The sequence below is a fragment of the Bidens hawaiensis genome, unplaced genomic scaffold (genome assembly GCF_021521415.1).
Source record: "Bidens hawaiensis isolate Kalapana, Puna unplaced genomic scaffold, B.hawaiensis_p1.1 tig00002123_1, whole genome shotgun sequence".
Taxonomy (NCBI): Eukaryota; Viridiplantae; Streptophyta; class Magnoliopsida; order Asterales; family Asteraceae; genus Bidens; species Bidens hawaiensis.
The window spans coordinates 2537547-2564715 of NW_027491112.1; the positions used below are offsets into that span (position 1 = coordinate 2537547).

General features: G+C 34.0%; 2 protein-coding genes across 4 annotated transcripts; both read right to left on the reverse strand.

The window, feature by feature from the left end:
• Positions 1-1790: 1790 nt before the first annotated feature.
• Positions 1791-17187, reverse strand: LOC143607282 (protein SHOOT GRAVITROPISM 6-like). 2 transcript variants are annotated; one of them, XM_077082789.1, is made up of 51 exons: positions 17119-17187; positions 16932-17022; positions 16783-16837; positions 15117-15248; positions 14280-14351; positions 13544-13634; positions 13321-13416; positions 13148-13226; positions 12995-13058; positions 12698-12801; positions 12478-12583; positions 12279-12368; positions 12102-12179; positions 11953-12020; positions 11737-11836; positions 11351-11527; positions 11164-11253; positions 10906-10971; positions 10676-10774; positions 10509-10583; positions 10335-10394; positions 9951-10040; positions 9687-9808; positions 9426-9555; positions 9215-9294; positions 8995-9130; positions 8748-8829; positions 8156-8301; positions 7977-8057; positions 7783-7883; positions 7470-7708; positions 7276-7385; positions 7031-7159; positions 6763-6837; positions 6524-6657; positions 6363-6435; positions 5894-6025; positions 5636-5817; positions 5446-5559; positions 5100-5160; positions 4914-5009; positions 4271-4371; positions 4028-4136; positions 3831-3944; positions 3674-3745; positions 3485-3577; positions 3298-3369; positions 3128-3213; positions 2944-3037; positions 2750-2857; positions 1791-2203 (listed from the first exon to the last, which is right to left on the reverse strand). In XM_077082789.1, the coding sequence occupies exons 1-51, from the start codon at positions 17153-17155 to the stop codon at positions 2021-2023; spliced, it is 5175 nt and encodes a 1724-aa protein (XP_076938904.1). In that variant the 5' UTR covers positions 17156-17187; the 3' UTR covers positions 1791-2020. The 2 variants fall into 2 exon arrangements, with proteins under 2 accessions (XP_076938904.1, XP_076938908.1); XM_077082793.1 differs by lacking the exons at positions 14280-14351; positions 15117-15248; positions 16783-16837; positions 16932-17022; positions 17119-17187 and having other exon boundaries at positions 13321-13408.
• A 2358-nt stretch (positions 17188-19545) lies between these two features.
• On the reverse strand, positions 19546-25137 carry LOC143607299 (uncharacterized). 2 transcript variants are annotated; one of them, XM_077082798.1, is made up of 9 exons: positions 24936-25137; positions 23036-23159; positions 22157-22277; positions 21833-21897; positions 21680-21722; positions 21505-21561; positions 21297-21390; positions 20340-20410; positions 19546-19875 (listed from the first exon to the last, which is right to left on the reverse strand). In XM_077082798.1, exons 1-9 carry the CDS (start codon positions 25102-25104, stop codon positions 19762-19764), a joined length of 858 nt encoding a protein of 285 aa, XP_076938913.1. In that variant the 5' UTR covers positions 25105-25137; the 3' UTR covers positions 19546-19761. The 2 variants fall into 2 exon arrangements, with proteins under 2 accessions (XP_076938913.1, XP_076938909.1); XM_077082794.1 differs by having other exon boundaries at positions 22157-22283.
• Positions 25138-27169: the final 2032 nt, after the last annotated feature.

Consider the following 27169-nt stretch of genomic DNA (forward strand, 5'->3'; position numbering starts at 1 on the left):
TTTTTTCAACGACTTTGTAACGACCCAACTATTCTAAGTCTTTTTTAAACGGGTTGTCTACTGTTCATGTTGATTTTTACGCTTTAGACTTGACTCAACCAAGAATATCATCAAGAAGAAAACCCACCACTACAGAAAAACCTTCTAAATCAGATTTGAAACTTGAGATTATAAGATCCCAAACATCACCCCATATCATTGGACTAGAAGGCAAATTGCATCAATAAAGTTACCTAAAGGAAATTGGTAGAATGTACACAATCAATAGGTAGTCACGGATTGGAGACGTGGAAGAGAAGCGTCGCTGTCCAAATTTAAATGCTATTCGTGAGAGAGAAGAAGTCAAGTTGAGTTTTAAAAAAAAAAAAAATCGAAAGACTAAGATGGGGGAAGAAAGGAAGGTGGGGCGTAAGCGAATCAAATCAAGAACAGGCTCACAAAATATTAAGTTTGACTTGTTTTGAGCTGTATTTCTTAATCTTGAGCTTAACTTGTAAGAGCTTGTTCAATTCAAGATAACTCGCTTAGTATTGGATAGCTCATAATTATTTAATTATTTTATTATTTTATTTATACACAATTTATAGTTATATTTTATATATAATATACTACCCATATTTATGTTGGTACAAGTTAGGAGGCATGGAGTACACTTGTTCAAGAAAATATGTTGGTACAAGTTAAGAGGTATGGAGTACACTAGTTCAAGAGTATTATGAGTTCAATAACTGAGGAACCTCTATGTATTCTTCTGGGAGGGGTTGCCCCTTGCTGATCAAAGGAGCGACACCCGTTGCTGGTGACAGTACTGACTTTGTACTTCATTTCTGAACTGAAGTTCTGTAGTAACTTTGAACTTGGTAGTTAAGTGGAAGGTCGGTTGTGGTTCTAATGAACTTCGGTTGCCATTGGTCTTCTACCTAAGTACAATTTCTGGTACTAGAAGTAATTGTTAACTGTCATAAGTCATAACCACATTTGGAACAATCGCGAAGATTCACCTGGTGTCGATTTGAAACCCATACAAGAACATTAATTCCGTAATGGATTACACACTTCGAATTTCACGGAGTCTCATCAAGTGAGAAAGTTTGTCTTACGAATTATTGATTTAGTGAACGCGGTATACTTTAATCTGAAAACTATAACCGAACACTTTATTGTTCCAAAACGTGTTGTTCCAGACACACTAATCGGCCCACGCCAGACCGTCCTAGGCCCATCACGTGAGAGGTAAATTAAGTACTTGCCAAAACAGTAGCCAAACTCCAATCAATTTCGGTTAATTCATTTATGACTAATGGATAGGTTTTGTTACCCGAACTAATTGTTAATCAGGTAATATAACCAAAAGCTTTTTTAAACTTGGGATAATGAAATAACTTCTCAATCTTCTGTAACTGGACCCAACCCAGACCCGCCGAAACCGGTTCCACCTTTATCCAGTCAAAACCCAGCCCGGCCCTACCAGAAACCCAAAAACCCGACTATACCCGGAACCAGTTCCTACCCGATTTAATTTTGACTTTTGTCGAGACCATACCCGGAACTAGATTCCACCCGGTTCAGTTCCTAAAAATACCCTCTTTGTGCGCCTCTAATGTTGGCTGGAAAACACATGATTTAAAAATCTGAAGACTCGTCAACAAGCCGACTCGGGCTCGCTAGTTTGCAAACCGTGCCGACCAAGCTTCATATAAGCTTATAAACAATTATGACTCTCATTAATATTATTTAACTAAGATGTTTGATGCTTTGACATCTCTTATATCTTAACTAAAGTTTCAAAATACCAAACGACTTTGATCTTATGATGCAATCTCAGTTTTTACAAAATTACAACACAAATTCTGAAACAAACTATACAAATCTAGAATTTCAAACCCTAGGCACTCTTTCTACTTTCTTGAACAGATAAACCAAACTTTACAATACTCAAAAGGCCAACTTTACACACCATGCATACAAACAAAGATCAAGGACCAATCCATTAACCATAACAAAACTGATTCAACTTATGTTACCTCCTGCTACTAGATTCTGAATCAATACTGCTTCTGCCCGAGTCTATATGTTCGAGCCGGTCAACTCTCCATGAAATCAAATTTGTAGATTTCAATAGCATGCCTAAGGCTGAAGAACAAGTTGCTCTCACTATTGCATCTGTAGAACGACTTCCTTTGCTCACCAACAACCCGAAAACCTAAAAACAAGCAAATATATTTCAAAAAATATCCAGTCACATTTTTTATGGACTCCGCATTTTGACTTTCTGGACCCATATGCTTCACAGTTTAGTTGAAGCTTTTGGATTTCTTTGAAAATGTCAGAAGAAGGTAGATACGGAACATAAATGAACTCAAATATGATAGTTAAATTATTAAAGAGAAAATAATCAGATATATATATATATATATATATAGGGGAGTGTTCAAATAAGAACCAAGAAATATGTTGAGACGGTGAGATCCACATAAATACATAATGCATTTGTACATATTGCTTTAAATGTGATACACCTGCCAGATATATAACCACCCATATATCTCTCTCCCATTATTTCTAATTATATTTTATGCACGATGCACATGTGCGAATTTGTTTCTCATAGTTCTCAACATTATACTCTGGTTCAGAAAATAGTTGATCCCTGTGTGTATGTATATCGTGTGTGTGTGTGCGCGTGCGCGCGCGCGTGCTATAGCCTATAGGTGATGTTTTATTCTTTAATAAGGAGAGAGGATTCCACCTGATGATAATAAGATGCTAAAATGTGCTGATCATCTGTTAAAGAAAGCATACTGCTGGACAAATAAACGGCATTTGCTTGGATTGCAGGCCAAGGAGCATCAAAAGCCTACACAATTAACATATAAGGATTATTTTAATTCATGAAGGATAGATTATACATAGCTATTTTCATTTTTATTATATTTTTAAGACCTGTATTATTGATGCCATGTATGTATCAACCCTGGAAGCCAGATGCTGAATGAATAGCCTCGCAAGATCTCTAAGAAATTCTTGATAGTCACTCCTGAAAAGGGTAAAGAGTGGAAAATCAAACCATGAAACGAACGAGAAGAATATTATTATTGTTATTACTACTATTTTTATCAATATATACCTGTGATCAGATACATAACGATTTGTATTCAGTAGGGAGATCAAATCCTCAATTTCCATGAGGGGAGCCACCTGCTTGATTGTATTCTGTTTGGTAACCAACAAAAGTAACTGTCAAGAAGTGGAAATAACTTAAAATAACAAATTTATGAAACACCTAATGATATTTACCCGGCAAGCTTGTCGGACAGAATATTCATCGTCAAGAAGATGAAGAACCAAACGTGGCAAAACAGCATGTACCTGAAATGACCACAGGTTGTGAAACAAGCCAAAATGGTCAACTTTTTGGATTGGTCAAAACGGGCTAGGTTGACCCAAAACACTTGAGTGAAATAGTTGAAAGCAATTAAAAAACCTGCTCAAGAAAAGAGTCACGTGGTTGACCATATTGACTTAACGCTCCAAATGCTGCAAAAGCATTTGCTCTCATCTTTGTGTCCATTGAGAGCTGTTTACAAACCACAAAAATTGTCCATAAAGAAACTGAATAATTAGACGACTTTATCGTTTTTATATATTCAAAATGTTACTTTTACAAATTCACCTGAAGATTGCGAAGCCGGACAGACAAATTAATTAGAACATGCTCCACGCCGTTTGGTGCTAACTCAAGAATCTAACACATATAATATAAAAATTCACTATAAATTCAAGAAAAAGTTGTTTTATATATAGAAAAACAAAAACTGATTCTAATATACCGAAAGCAAGCATAGCACTGCAGTCAATTGAACCGAATCGTCTGAGTCATCGAGCAAGGCCAATATTACACCAAGAATTTCTTTTGTGTATGTATTAATATGGACAGGTGGAATCTGCAAAAACATGTTGAAAAGTAAGGCCTCAGAAAGAAACTTAACCAAATTGATAGAAATCATATAAGTGCAAGTTGTAAAACCTGCACGAGTCCACGTAGACAAAGACGCCTGACCATAGGAGAATCATCTGACACGTGTCGACATAATGCTTCAACTATTGGCTCCAATACTGAACCAGATCCTTCATTGCTGCATTAAGAAATACTAATTAAAAATATAGAAAGCCCATTATTTATTATCTAACTGAACAATGCAGCTTTGATATAGAAAAAATTAGGTGAATGTGTGAAACAGAGACTGTAATGCAATTATTTGAGACATACATGTGACGTACAAACTCTGACAAGGCTGCTGCTGCAGCTTCTCTTTGGAATCTCACCGGTTGATTCAAGTATTTACTTAATATAACTGATATTGCTGAAACCTGAAAAGGAAAAAAAGTTCGCATACAAGTCCAATAAAAATGAACGTTACACAACAGAGTTTTAAATGTATCATTGTGAACAAGAAACAAGAATTGCAAGGCAATTTTATTAAGATGGAGAACTCTAATTCATATAGCACATCATGTGTTTATCAAGCTTGAGTTGATTGGACCCATAATCTGGGCTAATCATTTCTTGGTATTTGTTTAGAGGGTGTTAATCCTAGATGATGACTGATTGATGTTATATGGAACTACTGGTCAGTTGGATGATTTAGGCTTGTGCATAAACCAACATGTTAGTTTGATAATGATTAATCCTTATTGTGGGTAATTTATGCATACCATAACTAAGCATTTATATGTGTTGATTATCTATTTATAATAATATACTTATACACTGTTAAGGATGGCTTGAGACTATAACTAGTAATAGAGATATGGTTGATAGTCAAAGGACTTGCCTAGTAGCGTGTAACTGTATTAGCAACCGCTTTCATTTAACCTTTCGTGGGGAAAAGAAGAAAACATAAAAAGTTTACCTCTTTAGGTCTTTTTATGGAAATAGAACCAGCCAAGTCACCAATAAGATTGATCCACTTTTCATCCACATTGTGTTCTCCATCTCTAGCCAAAATCTGAACAGCAAGAAGAAAAAAGAGGGTGGAAAATAGTAAATACACCTTTTGGATGCTGCAATTAGGCTACACTTATCCAAAAGTAAATACCTTTCCCATTTCAAGGTCTCCAACACATTCACAAAATGCCTGAAATGCTATTAGAAGCGGACTGCAATTTAAGATAAATACATATAAGAAAATTCAGCCTCGGAACATTCTCAGCATTAAAAAGATTTTATCTTTTGGCAAACTGCAAGAATATGCAATGTACTTTTGTAACTATTTAAATTAACATATTCTTACCAAACTATGCAAGTTGTTGCATTTAATGGTAAAAACAGATACACATGTTGCATCAAATGGTTAGAAATTTGCATAGTTTGGTAATGAATGATAGGTTCGTTGCTTTCAACAGTTAAAAGAATAAATTGTGTTGTCAAAAAAATTGAATTACCGTAGTTGCTCATGCTGAGAGGAACTGTGACACCTTCCTAAATGAAGAGTAAGTATGGCAGTAACTGATGCATAGTCGTGTTCAACTGCTCTCTTCCCAATTTTACCACCTCCTCTGCAGAAAATGCAAAGTTTAAACAAAAGCCACATCACAAAATAACTGAAAGTAAGTTAATGCATCAAAAAATGACCTGAAGAATGCAGTCAGAGCAACAATAGCAGCTTGCAGGATCTCATTCTCCGCACGGCCCCCAACAGAATCCCCTGAAAGGTCTCCTTTTCCTATGTCAGCTTTATGTACAGAAGTGTGACTCAGAGTAGATATCAAGTGTTCTAGAAATGATGACGAAAGCTCATTGTGCTGAGAAAAAACCTAAAAAAAACAAGCAAGCTTTAGCCTTGATGAAGGAATATATAGGTATTCTATTGTAATATCAATAGACACTCACATAAAACGCATCCTGCATTGGCCAGCCACCTGGCATTCTAAGTATATCCTTGGTGACAATATCCCGAGCTGCAGCAGTCAGTACTTCATTATAAACAACTCCCGGGCTGGTATGTTCAGCTAGAGATGAAATCTTTAAAAAGTCAAGAAAATAACATGGATAAACGACATTTTAAATTGTTTTTTTGGAACTTGATTATATGACCATTGTGACTTAAAGTTACAATAATCAGTTTTTATTGTTTGAATACGCATATTTTACTTCCGATTATTTAGAGGCTAGATAATCAGTTTCAAACCAACTGCAACAACTTTATTTCAACTTCAAACAATGGAAGCACATTTACCACCCATTTACTAAAGTTAACCATCTGATTAGGGTTATTCAATATCACAGAATCGGTTTCAAAACACAGATACAAACACCCTTATTTGAAACAGTGGAAAGTGTTGCATGAGAAAAAGGATACAGCAACAAATGTTTCATGGCGTAGGGATTTCTCAGTCACATGAACTGCAGCAGAAAGCAAAGACTGGGCCGTTCTGTAGAAAAACACAAAATTTTCCATGTAATTAACTATGCACAAATAAGAACATTAATTAGAAGCTCTACGTTAATGGCATTAGTGACCTTGATATATCAGTCTCGTTCAGCTCATTGCCCCTTCTAGTAACAAACTCAATGACTGCTTGTATACCACCTTCCGCTGATGACTTAACCTTATCACATATAGCTACAGAACAACCTTGAAGTGTAGCCACCAGCTGCATTAAGTTAACAAGACCAATAATACATGGTGATCATAATTACTTCCATATTTACATCTAAATGCATATATCACACACGTTGATGTGCGTGTTTAGTCTTACCTCGTCTTTTGTCAACAATATACAAACAGATGAAATGACGCGGTTAAATACTTCAGAAGGATCAATAGATGTGTCCTAATCATACAAAATAAGTTAGAAAACAAAAGAACATATAGGAGGTAGATTAATATATTCTGTAGAATTTACAGGCTATAAAATGAGTCAAATGGGACACAGACATCTTTTAATGACTCATGTACAAAAACATAAATTTGTGTTATATGCAGAACGGGAAAAAACACTTATTTTAAGGATTAGATTAACTTACTTTTCTTAATATAGCTATAACATCCTCAAGGGAAGACAAAGCAGCATAGGAAGATTCAATAGGTGTGCTAGAATTAGAAGCTACAGGCCTCGGAAGAGACAGAGATATATCAAAAAACTGGTCTAAAATCTGCATGAGGTAAGAAAGGTAAAATAGCAGACTCAAAAATATTATTATCACATGCATAAACGTGTAACATAAGATCCGATCAGCTTAATTATCAAACTTAATATAAAAATATTCACCTGTGCAGCAAGTTTTCTGACTTCTGAATTGGTATCTGCACAACGTGGAAGATACGCTATGACTCTATCACCCAAATATAAGGCGTCTCGACTTGGTAAAAGAAATGCAGCTGGCCATAAAAGCACAAGTATATTTACTAAACAATATACATTGCAAAAATTGGAAGTATAAGATGGTTTGAAGTTGCACTCACATGGCAAATTAGCAACATTAAACCGTGAGGTGCGATCAACTTGTTTGATGTGCGTGCAACTTCCCTGACAACCAAGAGTGCAGTAACCAGTGACACAAAGGGTCCGGAATTTCAGCAGCATCTCATAAACTGCAAGACAGCCTCTTTTCCTCTGATAATCAAGAGGTGAAGAAACGTATTGATCAATCTGTTTCAAGATATGCAACAGTTGCTCGGCACGGCTTCTTCCGTCCTCCCCACTAAACAAATAAAAATTTCGAATATAATATGTAAATATATTTAAGTTCATCATATGCTTCTGAATAAGGAGTACCTTGTGAGAAGAATTGCACACAGAAGAGTGATAAGATTGTGAATAAGAGGATTGACAGCATCAGCAGGTTCATTTGGCAAAGCAAAAAAACCTAAGGTAGCCTGTCAAATAAAATATTTTTTTAATAGAAAAAAGAGGGAAACTAATAGGAGTATAGGACTGAATAATAGACTAAACACAGTTATAACTGGCACCTTCATGACAATGTTGCGCATTTCATTTGTCAACTTTGGATCCACAGATACTAAAGTAGTACAAGCACTTAAAGCAAGGGCCTAAATACATGAAAAATAAGTAAATGAATTAACATGTGACAATTTGTCTTTAAGGTAATTAACTAAAAATAAATGAATCTATAAAAGGCTTTATAAACCTGTGTGCGTAATAGCTCAACACTCAAATCAGAAAAACCCTCTTCATCATGCGGGCACATTAGAGTTAATATGTAGTCAAGCAATATGTCTCGTTTTTTCAATGGAAATGATATACCACTTTCAGCAGCATTAATGACAGCAAGTCCTGCATTACCATCAATAATATGTCTTACATAACAGCCAACTTCCCCTTGAAATATTTTAAGGTGCCAACAAACAAGACTTTTCTATTAAAAGGGGTTGACACAAATATCCTAAAACATAAAAAAGAGAAGAAAATAAAACAAAAAATAGAGCTTTAGAAACCATAGCTTAAACTGTGAACTCCTATAAAATACTGCCTTGTGTTAATATATGCATTGCAAAGAAAATAATGTAACCACAATGAGTAGAGCATCTAAGTTAACTTCACCCAGAACAACATAGTTGTAAGACCAAAGGTCATTTGGCCCAATGGTACCTGGTTGTGTAATAGGTACTCCCTCCCTTTGGAGGTCAAGGGTTCAAATCCCGCAGTAGGTGGGTTAGGTGGATTTAGGAGTAGACTATTAGTTCGAGATGAAAGAACATAGGTGTAATAGTTTGACCAACCTAATAAGTCAATGGCAGTGATAACAGCTTGCTTTGCACTAGGGTGACGCACAATTAGAAGATGGGACAGCATGTTAGTGCCCTGAAAAAAAGAAATTACATGTCAATGATATATAGAATCTACAAAACATAATAGTAACCAAACCATAACTAATAATCTACTCCAACATGAACACATGAAAAAAATAAAACTGCACAAGCAAGGCATACGGGCATAGAACTGAATCAAAAAATAATGAAAGCTTACCACAAGTGCATCTATTCTGGCTTCAATTACAGTTGATGGAGCATATCTTGCAGCATATCCATACATTAGAGCCAATGCAGCATGAATATCATCAGAATCTATTATCTTACTTTTATCTGAGAAAAAGGCTAGAAATCTGCAATTCAAACAATCTCACAATGTTAAGACTCAAGATAATATATAGTTTAACAATGATTATAATCTAGTTAGCATATATTACCTCTGGAAAACACTTTCTCCAATGTTTTCAAGAATCTCTTTAAGTTTATCCAAAACAGTATCCAAGTGTGATGCTGCAACCTGCAAGGAATTGCCATCAGGAACTTACTAACATCAATGGCTAGATTATGTGATACAGATTTTTGGTATTCATTTACTCATTTATATTCGTATTCAAAAAACTTCACTAGTAATATATGCACTATACATACCAACCCCATGGCTTTAGCCAAACCGAGCCGATTTTCAGGAATGGTAATATTTGATTGCTTGTACATCCAGTCAATCTTATCACGAACATAAGTCCTGTTATCGACTTTCTGAAGAAGTATACCAAGACATCTATAGAAGTAAAAAAAATCTCATTATGCTTCTCAAGACTCACAATAAATAAGAGAAGACAATTAAATAAGAAATTCAATAAGATACAAAAAATGCAAGAACATATACCATATACGCAAATAAGTGCATACCGGTGAAGTAGTGCAGAATGCTCGTCATCAGATGTATAAAGTTCATACTGTTTTGCAAACGCATTTCCTAAAGAAATTACCCAATCGGTGTCTTGGACAACGTCCAATGTTTCAGCCAGAAACTGTAATGGGAAAGTATGCATTTACAATAAATGGTATTTCAAGACTGACATGCTTATAAGGCAAATAATGCAGTGAAAATACAGATAAAGAAATGCGTAAACACGCGTCCATATGAATTAGTAGAGAATTCATATCACGTACATTGATTATCATATCATCCCATGTCTCTTGATAAGAAAGGTCTTGTTTAAGGTCTTCTGTGTCGCTGACATATGCTTTCAATTTTGGAATCTAGAGCTTACCAAAACAATAAATTAGTTAAGATTTAGGTAAAAGTATATAATTATCAACCACAACAAATAATGCAACTAAATTTAAAACATAAAAAGCATGTTAAACCAAATTATTTCCAAAAGGTCAGCTCTATAAAATCATAAGCCACCTCCATTAGTCCATTTTAAGAATTGCATGTGTTAGGTGTAATAAAGTTATCATATCTAAGGTTAAAAAAAATCTATTACTGAATGGGAACCCTAAACTATGGAATAACCACATTATATATTGTTGGCTATATAACTTCACTACCTCATCTTGCCAAAACAAGCTTATGTTTTTTGGAAATAGAGACGCCAAGTAACACAGCACCTGCAAGTACCAAGCAGAAGGTTAATACTCCTGTCAAAGTTTGAAATTAATAAAACATATTAAAAAGAAATATATAATTAACAATATATATATATATAGTAATAATAGACTTACAGTCAAAATTTGAGTAGCCAGTTGCTCCCTTGCAAGAGGATTGTGAAGCAGCACCACCAAACGTGCAAAAAGCTCCTGAGGTGCATTTAAACAGATCACTATCAGTTGAATTTATGCACCATATAAACCATATACCCTGCATGTATGTATGTACAATCTAATGGTACCTCAGGGCGTGGAATATCAACACGAGTTCTACATTCACGAATCATCCTCTCACTATGAATAGCTCTATGCCTGCACATATCTGATATACATCTGCAAACCTGTAAAATGTCTTGATTACTCCAGAATGTCACAATAACTAATAATTCATCTAATAGAGAAAATCCTTAATAAAAACTTTAGACCTTTATCCTTATTCATATAGTCAGAAATAAGATCAATCAAACATTACCGTTGCAACTGCACCAGTGTATAGACGAGGTATGATCATCTTCAACATGAATGGCCAAAGAACATGCTGCAGAATCACACATAAACTGTAGTCAACTTTTGATTCAGATTTTTTATTTTTAACTGACCAATTTCATAGGGGATGTAAAAGGTAATACAGTAAAAGCAACACACAATTTCATCGTAAAGGAAAACAATTGCAATACATCAGAATGAAGAGGAGAAGTCTGGAATTTGGTCAGAGTTCAACTTTATTTACCTCCATTTCGGGAATAGTTATGGTTACTAAAAGGAGACCTTTTTCGCATATTGCCCTTAACTCCGTTGGTCGAACAGACCCAATTTTTGCCTGCAAGAAACAATGTAACACAGGCACACACTTAGTGGACTTCATACTCACAATTAACAAATACATATATATGGCACTCAATATATGAGATACAAACCTCTGCTCGCTTTTGCTGAAATGAATAATAAAGATTTGTAGGGCTAAATGAGTCTTTTGAGGTCACAAGCTCATCTATTTCTTGATCTGACATGGCACAATGTCGTACAAGATATTCAACAAACAGCTCACCAGAAGGACCAACCAAGTAACAATGCGAAGCCATGACGACTATTAGCTGGAAAGAGAAACAACTGAAGTTATGTTCAAACTATAACACCATGCCAATTTCCTAATAGTAGGAATATATGATTGATTAAAAACTGATTTAGTAGTTCCTTATTAACTTATAGTTTACAGATTCATAATCAAATACATATTAATCCTTCCAATTGGCATAATATAAACAAACAACATAAGTACAGTAAAAATGGATTAAAAGCGTACCTCTGCTAGTGCTTTACAAACCCCTAAATTTTGCTCATCTAACAATAATGTGATGGCTTCAATGAGTGCTGGTCTTTTATTATGCCAAGCTTCAGATAACCTTGTAATAAATATCCAATAATTGGAGTGAGAAAGGAGATAATAATGTTGTGTGTTACTTTTTGTATTCTTATTTGCACGGTGTCGTTTGAAAGTGTATCTATTGTACATATATACCTGGGTAGAAGATGCTTAAGAACACACAGAGCACCAAAAGTCATTTGATCTTCTTTCAACTTGGATTTCTGTAGAAGAAAGATACATGTCATTTAATGAAGAAGCCAAAATTATAATAAATAATATCAAGAACAGATTGTGGGACTTACATTTACAAGAAAACTAAACAATTGCTCAGGATACACCAACCCAACAGTGAGAAAGCAATGTTGAACTTCATTATATGTCTGCAACCGAAGTATCAAGACAGTTACAAATATAGGAACACGCACCAATCAGTCATAGTTTGATATGAAACTTGTATAATATTTGAGAGAAAAAACCACCTTGAGGCCTACTGAGAAATATGTACCCTGTTTGATGTCAGTATAACTACAAACAACTGGAAGAAGCGTCGACAAAACAACTGTGAGATCCTGGAAATTCAACAAAATACCATCAAGAATATCTCTACAATCACAAAAGCCAAAAAGTATAATTAAATGCTCAACATAAAAAACATCAGAAAGATGTAGTCTAACAGACCTCAAAATAAAGCAGAGTAGAACCCTTTTCAGAGAGTAAAGATGCGTTCAGTAGATTGTGAAGACTACATGTAGCCAAAAAAGCAGTATTATGGTCTCTTTTATACCTGCATAACATAGAAGAAAATATGTAATCATCGTTGATATCCCAATGTTAAACACTTTAACCATGCAAGAAAACATATAATTGTGAAGCAAAACAAATGATCTTTGTATCTTACAGTTCCAATATAGTTGGAACAAATTTCGGTAAAGCAGCCTTCAACAAGGTTCTTGTGACGAGACCAACCAATTGACCCAACGCTTCAACAGCAGATGTCCGAACCTGATGTATAAGTTATATTAGCTTAAAAAGTAGAAAAATACCTAAGTATGTAAAGTAATTCCAGTTTAGCGCTGACGATATCAGAAAACCATAGTCATCAGTGTTGAATTATAAATTATGGATTTGTATATCAGTTTCCATTGTATTTCAAACAGTAACTTTGCAAGAAAAGTGTAGTTTCATGGCAGCAAACCTTAAGATCACGTGAAGTTGCCCAATTTTGCAATAATAGCTCAAAGGCAGAGTTTAGAAATGACCTGCACTTAAGCATGTCAGTTTCAGGAAGGAAAAAAATGTGTACATATCATAGAATAAATATCTTCTGACAAGCAAATTGATTTCTCACGTGACATCACTATCAAGAATAGATGAAAGAGGGAACTCCACACTGTATTGCCAACAGGCTTGACACCAACACTTGAATGCTAGAAAAATGAAAGAAAAACAAACCCGTTCGATAGATTAGAAGAATACGTATGCACATGAAAAAACATTTAAAATGAAGTTCTTCTAACATACCATGTGCAAAAATTGGTCGATGTTGATCTCTAACATTCCCAAGAATGGGAAGAACTCGAGAAAGCACACCTTTAAGTCTTGGGGTAAACTGAAGAGCTTCAATCAAATGTTCATTTCATCAAAAGATATTCAGTTTCAGCCGTTATATTTTTATCACCCAAAAATAAAATAAAAATCTTCTATCGTCTACAATGCGAGTGAATCAGAGAGTTAGAGAACTAACCATCAGAAATGGCAAAGTCTGCAAGTATTTGGACCATTGCTGGTAGAGCTGAATTCTGTGCAGACATGTGAAGAAACAATTCTTCCATCATCTGCAATTAGAGTGGGTTAAAAGGCTGAAAAGTTAAACATATGAACAGATAATGAAATTCGTTTTGTTTGTTTGTAGCCTGTTTAGCAGACAGGACAGGTTTACAGTTCCAAGTTTCATTTGTTCTTTCATTAAAAGAGGTTTGATGTTGGAGATAATATTGTTATCTACTCTATCACTCATTTGATTTTTGAAATAAGATTTTCAGCTGTATGTTTGATTTGCACATCTGAAGCATACTGTTTAAGGTTGTATTGTTAGATTAAATCCATATTGTTATCCACTAGTCATCCATTTGATTATTATATAAATTAGGGTACTTAAAAGGCATCGGTACGTTGAACCCTATTTACACTTGCCCAAGGACTCTAAGCAAAAGCACACTACAACAACCTATGTAACATGTTTAACTGGGCATATAATTTCCATGGTATTTTTTTGCAAGGAATACAACCAGATAAAGACACAAATTGAACTCATAAGTCATAAAGGCAATCATTTCCCCAAAATCAGAGCCATTTCAACTCAGCTCTACCCCAAAAAAGTGTGTTTACTTACAAACTCTACATTGTTCATCTCATATATGTCACCCACCACTTATTAAGGTTCAACCTTATCACCGAACTACAAGACCATAAGCAGTTACCAGGTCAGGTAAATGAGAACCAATTGCAACAAGTAGAGAAGAAGCAGCTCTTTGCCAATCAGCTTTTATTTCCTACAAAACATATAAAAAGATAAACCTATATACCCAAATCTATTAGATAAAAAACTAGATGATAACATACCATATCAAAACTTGGCTCAATCCAATTGAAACAACTTCCTAACTCATTCAAAAGATCCAAGCCAGGAGCAAACAGTTCGTAAACCGTTCGGCAAGAACAAGAACTTTGTTTATGTTCGTATGAACGAACATGAACAAGAAATTTTGTTCGATTAGTTAAACAAACGAACATGAACAGAGCCTCCGTTCATTTGATTGTGTTCGTGAACGTTCTGTAATGTGTTCATGAACATTCGTTTATGTTTGTTGGTACATGTTGTTCATAAAAGTTTTTTGTATATTTACTTATTTATCTAAACATTTTGTATTCTTTAATTTATTACCTCTAACATAAAAAGGTAAACCATATTCTCACATTATTTTTGCACTGTTCCCATTTTCTTCCTTATTATTCACATTGATGAATACATCGACCACAATCTCTAGGCTGCGCCGACTTTATTTGTGTTTGTTTGTGTTCGTGAACATGTCCATTTCCTTATGAACGAACACGAACATAAAATCTCGTTCAGTAAGTGTTCATGAACACATTATTTCCTTAACAAACGAACATGAACAATGCCTTGTTCGTGTTCGTTCGGTTCGTTTGCAGCCCTACTCAAACCCACAATACCACTAGAAACTAAGCCTTGTATATCTATAATACAAATCTACATATGAACTTTGTAAATAATAAGCATTATGTTACTATATTACCTTCGATGAAATGATCTCAGCAGTAGCAAGTTTGGCAAGTTTGTCCATATAAACAGTGTCCACTTCCGAGTCCTCTAGGGCACTAACCGCAATCGACATTACTTGAAATACACCAGCAATATTCCCAAACCTCTGCCAATAACAATAAAATAAGTTCAAACTGTCTGTTTTATTATTACAAGTGTAAGTGTGTAACACATAGCCTACTCCTTCCTTTCCACAATCAAAACCTCCTTCACAAAATTTTATTTATGTTAGGTTCATGAAGGCCTTTTGAGCATATTTTGGTCTAAATTTACAAGGAAAATAAGGGCGGGCCATTTATTTGAGGAAGGCCCGGTTTTGTTTTGTTGGTCCCTATGTTACTTAACTTATCTTTATATATATATCCATGTCATGTATTGTAATATTTGTACTGTGCAGTATTGCAATATTAAAGAACCGTAGTTGCAACCACGTAAAATTTCTGCGTCCTGTTTATTTGCCTTCGTGTGTGTGTGTGTGATAGTATGATTCCACTGAGTTGTTGCTACGATCAATACCTAACAATTAACCTAGTATATACATCCACTTCCAAATTTTACAAATTAAACTATAATTACTTAACAACTATAGCGCGGTACATAATAATGAAAATATAACTACCCAACGGTCACCACGAGATATTGTTAACCTAATTGTATCTATATATCCAACTCATGTATTGTAATCTTTGTACTAAGCAATAAATAAACCCTAGTTGCAGCCTATGGACGTAAACCACTTAAACAACTACAGTGTGGCACATAATAAAGAAAATATAACGACAGTGTGTGCAACAATGTGATTCTGCTTCCTTGTTGCTCTGCGTAGTTGCTCGATACCTAACATTTAACCTAGTGTATATACATCCACTTCCAAATTTTAACTTAAACCAATCATTACTCAACACAATAGTGTAACACATAATAAACGACATATAGTTAACCCAGCAGCTGCCACGAGAAATGGTGTACCTAATTGTACCTCTATATATATCCAAGTCATGTATTGTAATCTTTGTACTAAGCAATAATTAAGAAACCCTTGCTTTTGTGTGTGTGCACGATGGTGTGATTCCGCTGCGTTGTTGCTCTGATCAATACCTAACAATTAACCTAGTGTATACATCCACTTTCTAATTCCACTAACCTAATTGTATCTCCATATATATCCAAGTAATGTCATGTGTTGTAATCTTTGCACTGAACAATAATAAATAAACCCTGCGTAACCACGTAAAATTCTCGTGTCATGTTTATTTGCTTTTGTGTGTGTGTGTGTGTGCGTGATAGTGTGATTCCGCTACATCTTGCTCTGATCGATACCTACCAATTAATCTAGTGTATACATCCACTTTCAAATTCGACTAACCTAATTGTATCTCTATATACATCCAAAAATAATGTATTGTAATCTTTGCACTGAACAATAATAAATAAACCCTAGGTTGCAGCCCATGGACGTAAACCACACAAAATTCCCGTGTCCTGTTCATTTGCTTTCGTGTGCGTGATAGTGTGATTCAATACCAAGCAATTAACCTAGTGTATGTACACATCCAGTTCCAAATTCCAAAACTAAACCTATCATCACTCAACAACTATTATAACCTAGTGTAAAACACAATAAATGAGAAATAACTAACCCGACGGCCGCCACGGGACACGGTTAAGCAACAGTCAAGCACTAGAAGTGGATTCCTGCAATAATATCCATCACGAAATTCAAATTCAATTCAATTCAATTTGAATTCAAGCAAATTCAATCAACACGTATATATAAATATATGCTTACAGTGGGGCTAGGGATTTAAGAGAGGTCATGGAGGCTTGTTTAACCATTGGCGATTCATCGGCAAGCGAAGACACCAAAACCTGGATCGCCTCTGAAGGATAATAATAATAATAATAATAATAATCAATAATAATAATTAGAATTAGAAGAATTATTAATATGAATTGAATTGAAGGAGGAAGTGTACCGGGAGCAGGAATGGAGTTACCGGAACTTGCTGCCATTATTATTATTATTATTATTATTATTATTATTATTATTATTATTATTATTATTATAACTGCATCTAATTATTATTATTAATATTATTAGGTACAACAAAAAAACCGACGAAGAAAGAAGGAGGAGAAGAAATGGATCGTAAAAGTGCAGGGGTGGGTTGTGATGTGATGTGATGACAGCGTGTGATGATTACATCACTTATTTATTTAATTCAATAAATGGATCATGTAACTAACATGTTTACTCGGGTGTTACAACGACTGTCATGTCATGTCATGTATGGTGATTCTGAAAGTCAGCATGGTCTGGGCATAGTAACCGAGCATGCTAATTCATCTAACACATAAATAAAAAGTCATCATTTTGAACCAAAAAAAAAAAAAAACTAATTTGGTTCGATATTAAATAGAAACATCTAAAACTTTTAGTTTTGCATTTATTGATGATGTTCAAACAATACAAAGCTAGTAATGCATAACAATTGTATTAATCTTAGCTATCATCTTTTGGTCATTGTTGGTTTCAACTAACAAACTGGTTGATAACGATCTCACATTATATCATATTTGTTCCCAACGGTTCGTGATTAATAGAATTCTAACTTCTTTAGTTCCAGGTCGCCTGAAAATCACATTTTTTCTGGAATACTCAACATTTTTGTCCCAAACATCTTTGTAACCTTTTATCGAACCTTTAGGAACTTTTTTCTAGTAAACCCTCAATTATTGAGGTCGCCAGAACCCTAGTTATATCGTCGGAAGCAATTGATGGTGCTCAAATGGTGATGGTGGTGAGTCGGTGGTGGCGGCGGGTTTACTCTTTCGGCAAAAATGTGACAATTCCGGCCAAAAGCATTTTTCCAGCGGGCCGCAAGTAACGGCTCGTTAGGGTCTTGTTAGTCGCGGACCATTGGGAGCAAATAAGTTAAAAGATGAGACCGTCAGTAGCCAATTCATTAGCTATGACCGGCAGCGGCCAACATATAATAGTTGGGATTAATAAAACCAATATACCTTCTTTAGAACATTCCCAACCCATTCTCCAAATTACGTGAGAGGGTTCTCTATTTTTTAGAGATGGTTAAAAGTGGTTATGAGAGGATGAGAGAGAAAATGTGATTGTTCATGATTAAATTTGGAGAAATACACTCTCCACCTCTATATTTTTTTAATATTTTTGAAAGTGGTCGTGACTTGTGAGTGAATGAGAGGGAAAATGTAATGATAAAAGTATAAAAAAAGTATTATTTAATTGAAAATGAGATAGAAAAGATGATGTTTTTAGTGTAATTATAGAGATGGAGAATGGATTGAGAATGCTCTTATACATTCTACTGACAAGTTAAATAAGGGTGGACGCATGGTTTACGACCGTGTAGAAAGATTTATTCAGATGAATTTTCAGGTAAGTAATAATGGTTGTCCAAGCTGCTATATCGTTTTGATCATGATTCCTTTGTTTTTCTTCACAACCATTTCTTCTTATCAGGTTGTCTGACCCGCTATCCCAAAACCACACATCCCATCTTTCCTTCCACTTCGTCCACCCTAACTAACATAAATCTCGAATTTGGGAAAAATACATAGTGAACATGCTTTAAAACCAAATCCAAAGAAAAGTAACATTTTAGTCATCAACTACTAAAGGTTAAACTCTTGTTTTTTTCTTGAAAAGAGCCTTATGATTATAACAGAATTCATGAATTTGGTGGCTGATTTTGCTCCACATGTGTTGTATTCATAAATTTTTGTTCATTAACATTGAAATACAAATTTATTATTGATAACATTTTGACTTTAATTACAAAAACAGTCTTTGTGATTATCTCTAGTCACACTTTAAAATTATAAGTTCAAAAATTGCATGCTTGGGTTATGTAGTTTTTATTTTGTAACAATTTTTGGGTGTAATCTCGTGTTTATTGTCCTTCTCATGTTTGTTCGGTTGGGTTCCTAGTTACTTGCTAGGATTCCCATGTTTTCGTTTTAATATATTTGGCCTTCAAAAAAGAAATAACAAAAACAAATTTGTGTAATACTAATCTTCGTTAATTTTTTGTGTCCCTTACATTTGTACGTATTTTCAGTAGCAGATTCTCGGAGTTTTAATTTTGTGATAAACAATTTCGCATCTAATCAATCTCTTCAAGTGTTGCATTTAAACCTCAAATTCGGACTTGATGATGAGTTTAACCTCAAACTAGGAAGCTTAACCCCATTTTAGTTTGATGAATGGTTTTTATTATAAGGGTGTATTTACATTTTAACAAAAGTAAAAATAAATCTTTAAAATAAAAAACATTTTAGAAGATAGTGTACATCCAAAACAAATCTTGGTCAACACAATAAAATTTACAGATTCACATAACAATATAACATATAAGAGATAAAGATTATGAGTGTATTCAACTTGCAAATACTCAGTACAGATTGTTAAAACCTAGGTGCTCAAACGCGTGTGACATGTGCAGAACTTTACATACTCCATATAATCCTGTATACTTTTGTTCATGGTAAGTCAGATAAGAAGTGGTTATTCCTATTCTCAACTCAATGATAAACAGAAATTGAACACTAAAAATGCATCAAAAAGGAATGATGGCAGCTTTTCAAAATGAGGATAATGAGTTAAAAGGAGACCCGACTGGCGCAGCAAGTCCAAGAGAACGCATTATTTTGAACCTGCGAACTTTCCTTGAAGTATGTAACGGGCGGCTCACCTCCTGCATTTATGTTAATTGTTAAAAAAAGGGTCTTGATTTATAATTAAAGATAACATGGTTGGGTGGGTTGGGTTGGGTTGGGTTGGGTAAAAGATTTTAAAAAATGTAAATTTATTGTGCGGGTCTGGTTGGATCAACCCGAAACACTTTTTGTAGAAATTTTTAAAGTTTATAAATAATAAGTTTGTTAATCATCAATTGTAATTAAAACTTGAAAAGAATTATAATATTTCAATAGTAATGTGGTTCTTTTTACAAAATCATTTAGGAGGCTTAATGCGTTTAAAATACACTTCTAGGTGACTTTCACCTATTTGACTCGTTTGACCTTTTAGAGATAAAATATAACATGAGTTGACCCGTTACGTACTAAAGTAAATAGGCCGAAATTGCCACCTCAGTATATATTATTAAAGAAATGAGAAGAAAAAAAGTATATATATTGGTGCATTGCAATAACTCACATCAAAATGAACTTTGGGTTTCCGTTCGCGTTTGCTCCTCGCTCTGCTTGAACCTGATGAGTTATCCCTTTCTGAATAAGGACAAAATAAGTGTAAGATGTCTGAAAACACTAATATAACTTTATCAAATTATAAAAGTAATATCATCGCTTATCTTAGCAATGTTTTTGGTTTGCGAATTAGTGTTACGCATTTTCCCATTGTCACGTCAACGACAATCACTTATTAACTAGATTACTAGAAGCATGTTAAAACTATTGACGCTTTGAGAACAAAATTCTTTGTTGTATCATCGGCGGATAAATTCATCAAAATAAAAGCATGTTGAAACTATACAGTTTTTCAAGGGAAAGAAGGGGTATTGATATATAAATAAAGAAAAACATCAACGAATATTGGTCCCTATGGTTTGGAGAAAACTGTGTATTTGGTCCCTACGCATTAAAATTAAAATTTTACGGACTTTGTCTCTACAACCACTGATTGCTTTCGATGGTCCCTTGTCAGATGAGATTCCTATTTTGACTTTTAAAAACTACAAAGAAAACCCTTGACTATTTTACCCTTTTTATTAAATCACAGTTAACATCTCCTGTTTGTTAATGCTACTGTTTATAAAAAGTAACATAGTCAAGGACTTGTAAGTGTAATTTTTAAAAGGGCAACATAGCAATCTCAACTGACCCAGAACCATCTTTGAAAATGCCCATCAGAGCCAAAATTTGTAAAATTTAAAGCTTAAGGACTAAGTTCATAATTTGCTCCAATCCACCGGGACCATCCATGTAATTTACTCTATATATTTATATACTAATCCTAATAAATGTCTATTTGAGGAAAACTAATATGTTCCATCATGTTACCTCCTTTCTCTCAAAAGCATGAGACATAAGTTTTACTTTAATGATTTGAAACTTTAACCTCTACGTTTTTGTGATTAAATAAACAAGAACATACCATGTGATTGGTCATGGTGATTTAATACATCAGATCCTTCAGGAGAACCAAACAAATCCTTACATGGTGTATGTTGTTCCTTATATTGCAATGCCTGCATTTACAACAAATTCCAACATAATTGAACTTTTATAATAAATTTCAGAGAATTGTGAAGGGATGAAACTAAATTAAAATATTTATTCCGAGGTCAAATATATTTTATTACCTGTTCTAAAGCATTTTGAAACTCTTTAGCCTGGTTACACCTCCTTTCTTCAAAACACTACACGTGCATAAAGAAAATTGTAACCGCGTTATGAACTAACTAAAATCATTGCATATTTGAAAATAAAGAATGAATTAGTTAAAGAACAAAATTATGTAATGGAATCTATACTCACTTCCTCAAATGGTGAAAGGTCTACAGCAGGATCAACCGAAACACTGAAAAATGAGAAGAAAAATTCAGGGCATATAATTAAAAGAAAATAGAATATTAAAGAATCTTTACACATCCAAAATAAACATATATTAGAATATTAAGTATTCATTACCTGCCTTGCTTACCAAAGGGTCGCACTAAAACAGACGGGCCTGGATTTGACACCTCTCCCAAAATCTGGAGACAAGAAACACCTCAGTTATCATCAATATCACAAGCAAAAGTTTCTCTTCACACACACAAATTGTTTGTGTGTATGTGTACGTAAAATGTATGTTTGTATCCAGAAATGGGACAATTATAACGTTTCAAAATATTAACATCACATATAGATTTCAGCAATTTATGTAGTCAGTAGTCACTAAAATCAAGTTAGCTTAATATTTGTAGCAAGATATTATTTCTAAAGAAAATTTACGCATATCTAATTCCTTACTTCTGCAGGCCACCAAAATTCTCCATCTGTTTTAGCCCAAACAACATTTCCAGGAGTTGTGTATACTTCCCGGGATCTACTAGGAGTCACCTCCAATGCATCATCTTTATTTTCATTATTTCTATTTCTACACATAAAAAAAAGGAAACCTATCAAAACATTTTATTTCAAAGAATAAGCCTATTATTAGTATATGAATATATCATATCTGAGACATATGATGTATATATGTGTGAACCCTCGGGTGGGCAAAAGTGAAATTGCACATATGATGTATATATGTGTGAACCCTGCTTGGGCAAAAGTGAAATTGCACATATGAATATATCATAATTTTTTCTTATGTTGTTAAGCCCTGCTTGCGGTGCACACATATGATGTATATATGTGTGAACCCTCGGGTGGGCAAAAGTGAAATTGCACTAATTTTGACGTTATTTTACTAATCTCGTGAAAATAACGTTAAAAGTGACGGACGGTTAATCAGGCATCATGTAGTGGCGTTGATAGCCGAAAGACAAGGGTACATGCACCGATCAGCCGGTGTCCCGATGATTGAGTGCTATGTGCCTTATGTCCAAGGCTTGATGCAAAACTACTATCGAGCCGGGGGTCTCACCGGAAGCAGCCTCTCTATCCTTATTGGGTAGAGGTAAGGCTGTCTACATCTTACCCTCCTCAGACCCTACCATAGCTTTGCTATTGGTGGGATATACTGAGTACGATGATGATGATGATGATGATATCTGAGACATGAAATAATTATAATAAAAAGGTCAAAATTTTGGCACCCACTTTGACATGTTACAAAAATTACCCGACCCGACACTTCATAACAACATAAGAAAAAATTATGAATAAGTATGTGTTGAATTGAACCTGTTACTGCAAGATTGAAGATTTGCTCCTTTCCCAAAGGATTTAACGTCTGTCAATGTTTTCCGTCTTCCATCTTGAGTCCTGTTTGACTTATCTTTGCTGCCACGTGGGTCCCGTTCCAATTCTTTTACATGAAAGATGAAAAGATACAACACAAAATAAATACATCAACCAAGATATAACAAGAGCTCATAATATTAAGGAAAAATTTACAAAACAATCATTCACCAAATCTCTAGAAAAAGGTTAAAATATGGCTAACTAACATCTTATGTATCATGTATCTTACATTATTTATCACAACTCACAAGCATCTGTTTAACAAATTACAAAAATACCTTTTACATAAGGTGGCATTTTTCATCAATTTTGCTATAAGCCTATAAGAACTTTGTTATACAAAAAATATATCAATTCAGTTTGATAATAATATAAACAGCAACCCGTACAAATTCATATAAATTATAAGCAATAACACAAATAATTATTATTAAAAAACAAAAAATCAGACAAAAAAAAAACCCTAATTCAAACAAACATCTAAAACACCCAAATTAACACAAACTAATCAACATTTAATCCAAATCACACCCAAATTAGCTCAAATGAATCAATCATTCAATCTAAATCATACATAAATCAACACAGATGGTTCACACATCAAACCACAGGTTTCTTTTGTACCCTTGATTAACCGAACCATTCATATTTACATATACTTCTAGCTTTTATATCTCCATTCCATGTGTTTCATGTTTAATTCCTCCATTTCATGTGTTTCTAAGCAAAATTTTAGCCCAAGGTTGGACTTGGTTATTAGCCAAAACTAACCAAACCGAACCGAAAAACGGCAAACAAACCGAACCGCTTATCCAAAAACCGACTGGCCAATAAAATAAATTAACCGATAACTTCGGTTTCGGTTGAGGCTAATAAACTAACAGGTCACAACCCTAAATTTTGCTACAGGACTTTATTGTACACAAGAGATGGCAATTCAATTCGATAAGATAAACAGCAACATGTTCAATTACACATATAAGCATAAACATCAACACATTTTTTTTAAATCACAGAAATAAAACCCTAATTCAGACAAACATGTACACAATTTAACCAATAATTCAATCCAAATAACACATTAATCAACACAAATGTTTCATAAACCAAACCACACACACACACACACACATATCTAGGGGTGAGTCAACGTACAATAATCGCTTAACATACATTACGTACACGAAATACGTTCAAGGTTAAAAAAACATATATGTTCAAGCCAAATTCCAAAACCTAAAATGCTCAAGCTTAAAACCTAAAACGTTCAAGGTTAAAACCTAAAACGTTCAGCCTTAAAACCTGATACATTCAAGGTTAAAACCAATCACTCAAAGTAAAAAAAATCATCGATTGAAGCTTCAAATTGATGATTAATTGAATCGATTTCAAAGATTAACCGATCAACTAGCTTCAATTTCAATTCTTATCAAAAGCTAAAACAAATTAGTGAACAACAAAAAGCGATGGTGTCTCACGACGGTGGATGGTGGTTTCAATGGTGGACGGTGACGGTGACGATGGACGGAATCATTGGGGGCAGAGGTAGACGAAGACAGGCTCGCGTAGTTGTGATTTTAGGTTTAGCGTGTTTTTTTTTAAATCAACAATCAAGGTAGTCGCGTACATAATATATCATGGTACATTGCTTATCACAATTTTGCTAAAAAAAATAGCCTTTATATAAATAAACCCTAACTCTAAGAAACATGTAAACCATTCAAACTAACCAATCATTCAATCCAAATCATACACAAATGCTTCACATATCAAACCATAAGGCACCAATTCCATCAAACACTTTCAAATTGAACTATCTAAACAATAATAATAATAATACCTTTGAATGAGCAAATAGGAAGATAGAAGACAGTACGTGGTTTGGATACAGAAGGAGTTCTGGGAAGCTGAAAACAGTTGGGTATGTGATCAATAATTTGATTAGGTTTTATTATTATGGCTGTCTTCTTCTTCTTTCTGTAATACACCTGCTTCACCTCAACTGCCATTTGTTTGCAATATTATCAATGAATGAATGAAACCAAACCCTATTATTATTATTATTATTATTATTATTATTATTATTATTGATTGTGTTTAATGGGTGGGTCGGGTGTTCGGGTAACAAATTTCTGCAAAGATTCTGCACCAATTTTGTATTATTTGTGTACGGTTGGTGGATACTTCCATTGCGAATTTGTAATGTCTGTTCATAAATTATATATATGGAGCCCAAAATTTTTCATATTTTTTTTACTTCTTATTATTATTATTACCGACTGAAACCGAACAAAAAACTAACAAAACGAAACCTAAATTAACCGAAAGCTGAATTAACTCGCTCGGTTAACCAAGATCCACATTGTCATATATTTCTAGCTATTATACCTCTCTTTCATGTATTTATTGTTTTATACATTTATACTATATATAATACACCAAACAGGGGCAAATTAAGACACTCATTTATAAGCAATTTACAACACTTAAAGCATGAAGTACATGTGTAATTAAGGGTAAACTTGTCTTTTAAACACAATTCACTCAACTTACAAGTTTGTCCCCTCATCTTTAATCATATCATGTTTTTAGTTTCAACTTTAAACCAACTTCTCACCCAACAATAAGTTTTTCATACGTTAATATTTTTGTAAAAATATTACACCATAAAAACAAGTATTTTATTCTCTTTAATTTGTATTTAATATTATTATAATTTTTTCAATTGAAAAAATTAATATGTTATGTAGGGGTGTTCAATGCCGGTTTTGATTGTTTTTAAACGAAAACTAAACCATTAAAAATTGAAACCAAACTGTTATTAACGGTATGGTTCTGGTTTGGTTTTTATGAGTTTAAGCTTTGGTAATAAAATTTGCTTAAAATGATTATTAATATAACCGTATCATCAATTCCAACTAAGTCAAAATATGATACTTGAAAAGATAAATGAAGTAAAAAAAACGACTGAAAGTAAATAACCCAGCCGGGAAACAAAACTGATGACCAGTTTAAACGGTTTCAAGGTTTTAAACCGAACCATGAACATAATTGTTACGTGATTAATAGATTCCGCGTTCAAAGAGCCGCTGCATCGCGCGGGCACTCGTCTAGTTTCATGTATGCATCTCAATTTCATGTATTTCTAATCGAATTGAACCAGAAACCAAAACTAACCGAATTAACTGATGACTTTGGTTAAGGTTTCGGTTTTGAATAATAACCAAACCTTACACACTCATAATTGTGATATAAAATATTGAACTAGAGTTTTTTTATAATAAAAAGGTTAAAATTAGAAAAGATTGTTATCATTCCTCTGTATATGATTATTTAAAACTTTAAGCACAAAAGAATGGTAAATAAAGGAAATGTTGACTCAACTAGACAATTACTACTCATGGTTATTGTCGATGGGGTACCGATACCGAATCGGGTACTGTCAGTATCAACTTTTTGAGGTATCGGGATCCGTACAATACATGTGTTTTACCAAATTTTGGTCTTCTAGATACCATACAGAGTATTTTCGGTACTCGTGCCCATTTTGGGAATACTGGGCAGTGGGCACCACTACTTTCGGTACTGGTACCTAGCTTATTCCTAAATTCTAATCACATGTCCCCATCATCTTTTTTCTTGAAATAAATTTAATTTATTAAATTTAAATATCATTTTAATTATACTGGATGAGTGAAACCATTACGCATCTTTTTTGTAGGATGTTTTCACCTGCGTGGTAGTAATGCGAAAAAGCATTTTTCACTTCTGTTTTTTATGTAATCACTACCAATGACCTAACGACTAATAGCTAACTTTTTTCATCATAGAGAATTTCACCATATAACTCCATATTATTAATCTTGTTTATTACAAGATTAAATTTGTAAGACTGTTTGAGTAATAACTAATAAGTAAACTTAAAGGTTCGTATTTGTTATGGTGAATAAACAAGACCACACTCACAATCAAAAATCATGTCAGAAAACTAAAAAAGATTGCACTGTTAAGTGTAAATTATAGGTGCACAAACCGAGTATTTTAGAAATCGAAACCAGATAGGAACTAATTATG

Coding starts and splice junctions, on each gene's coding strand:
- LOC143607282 (XM_077082789.1), bottom strand. CDS start 17,155: ATGGCAGCAAGTTCCGGTAACTCCATTCCTGCTCCCG. Junction 6,838..7,030: donor TTATAGCTATATTAAGAAAA/GTAAGTTAATCT, acceptor TTGTATGATTAG/GACACATCTATTGATCCTTC. Junction 6,436..6,523: donor AACGAGACTGATATATCAAG/GTCACTAATGCC, acceptor GTTTTTCTACAG/AACGGCCCAGTCTTTGCTTT.
- LOC143607299 (XM_077082794.1), bottom strand. CDS start 25,104: ATGGCAGTTGAGGTGAAGCAGGTGTATTACAGAAAGAAGAAGAAGACA. Junction 23,160..24,935: donor TCCTATTTGCTCATTCAAAG/GTATTATTATTA, acceptor TTCATGTAAAAG/AATTGGAACGGGACCCACGT. Junction 20,411..21,296: donor TCACCATGACCAATCACATG/GTATGTTCTTGT, acceptor GTCCTTATTCAG/AAAGGGATAACTCATCAGGT.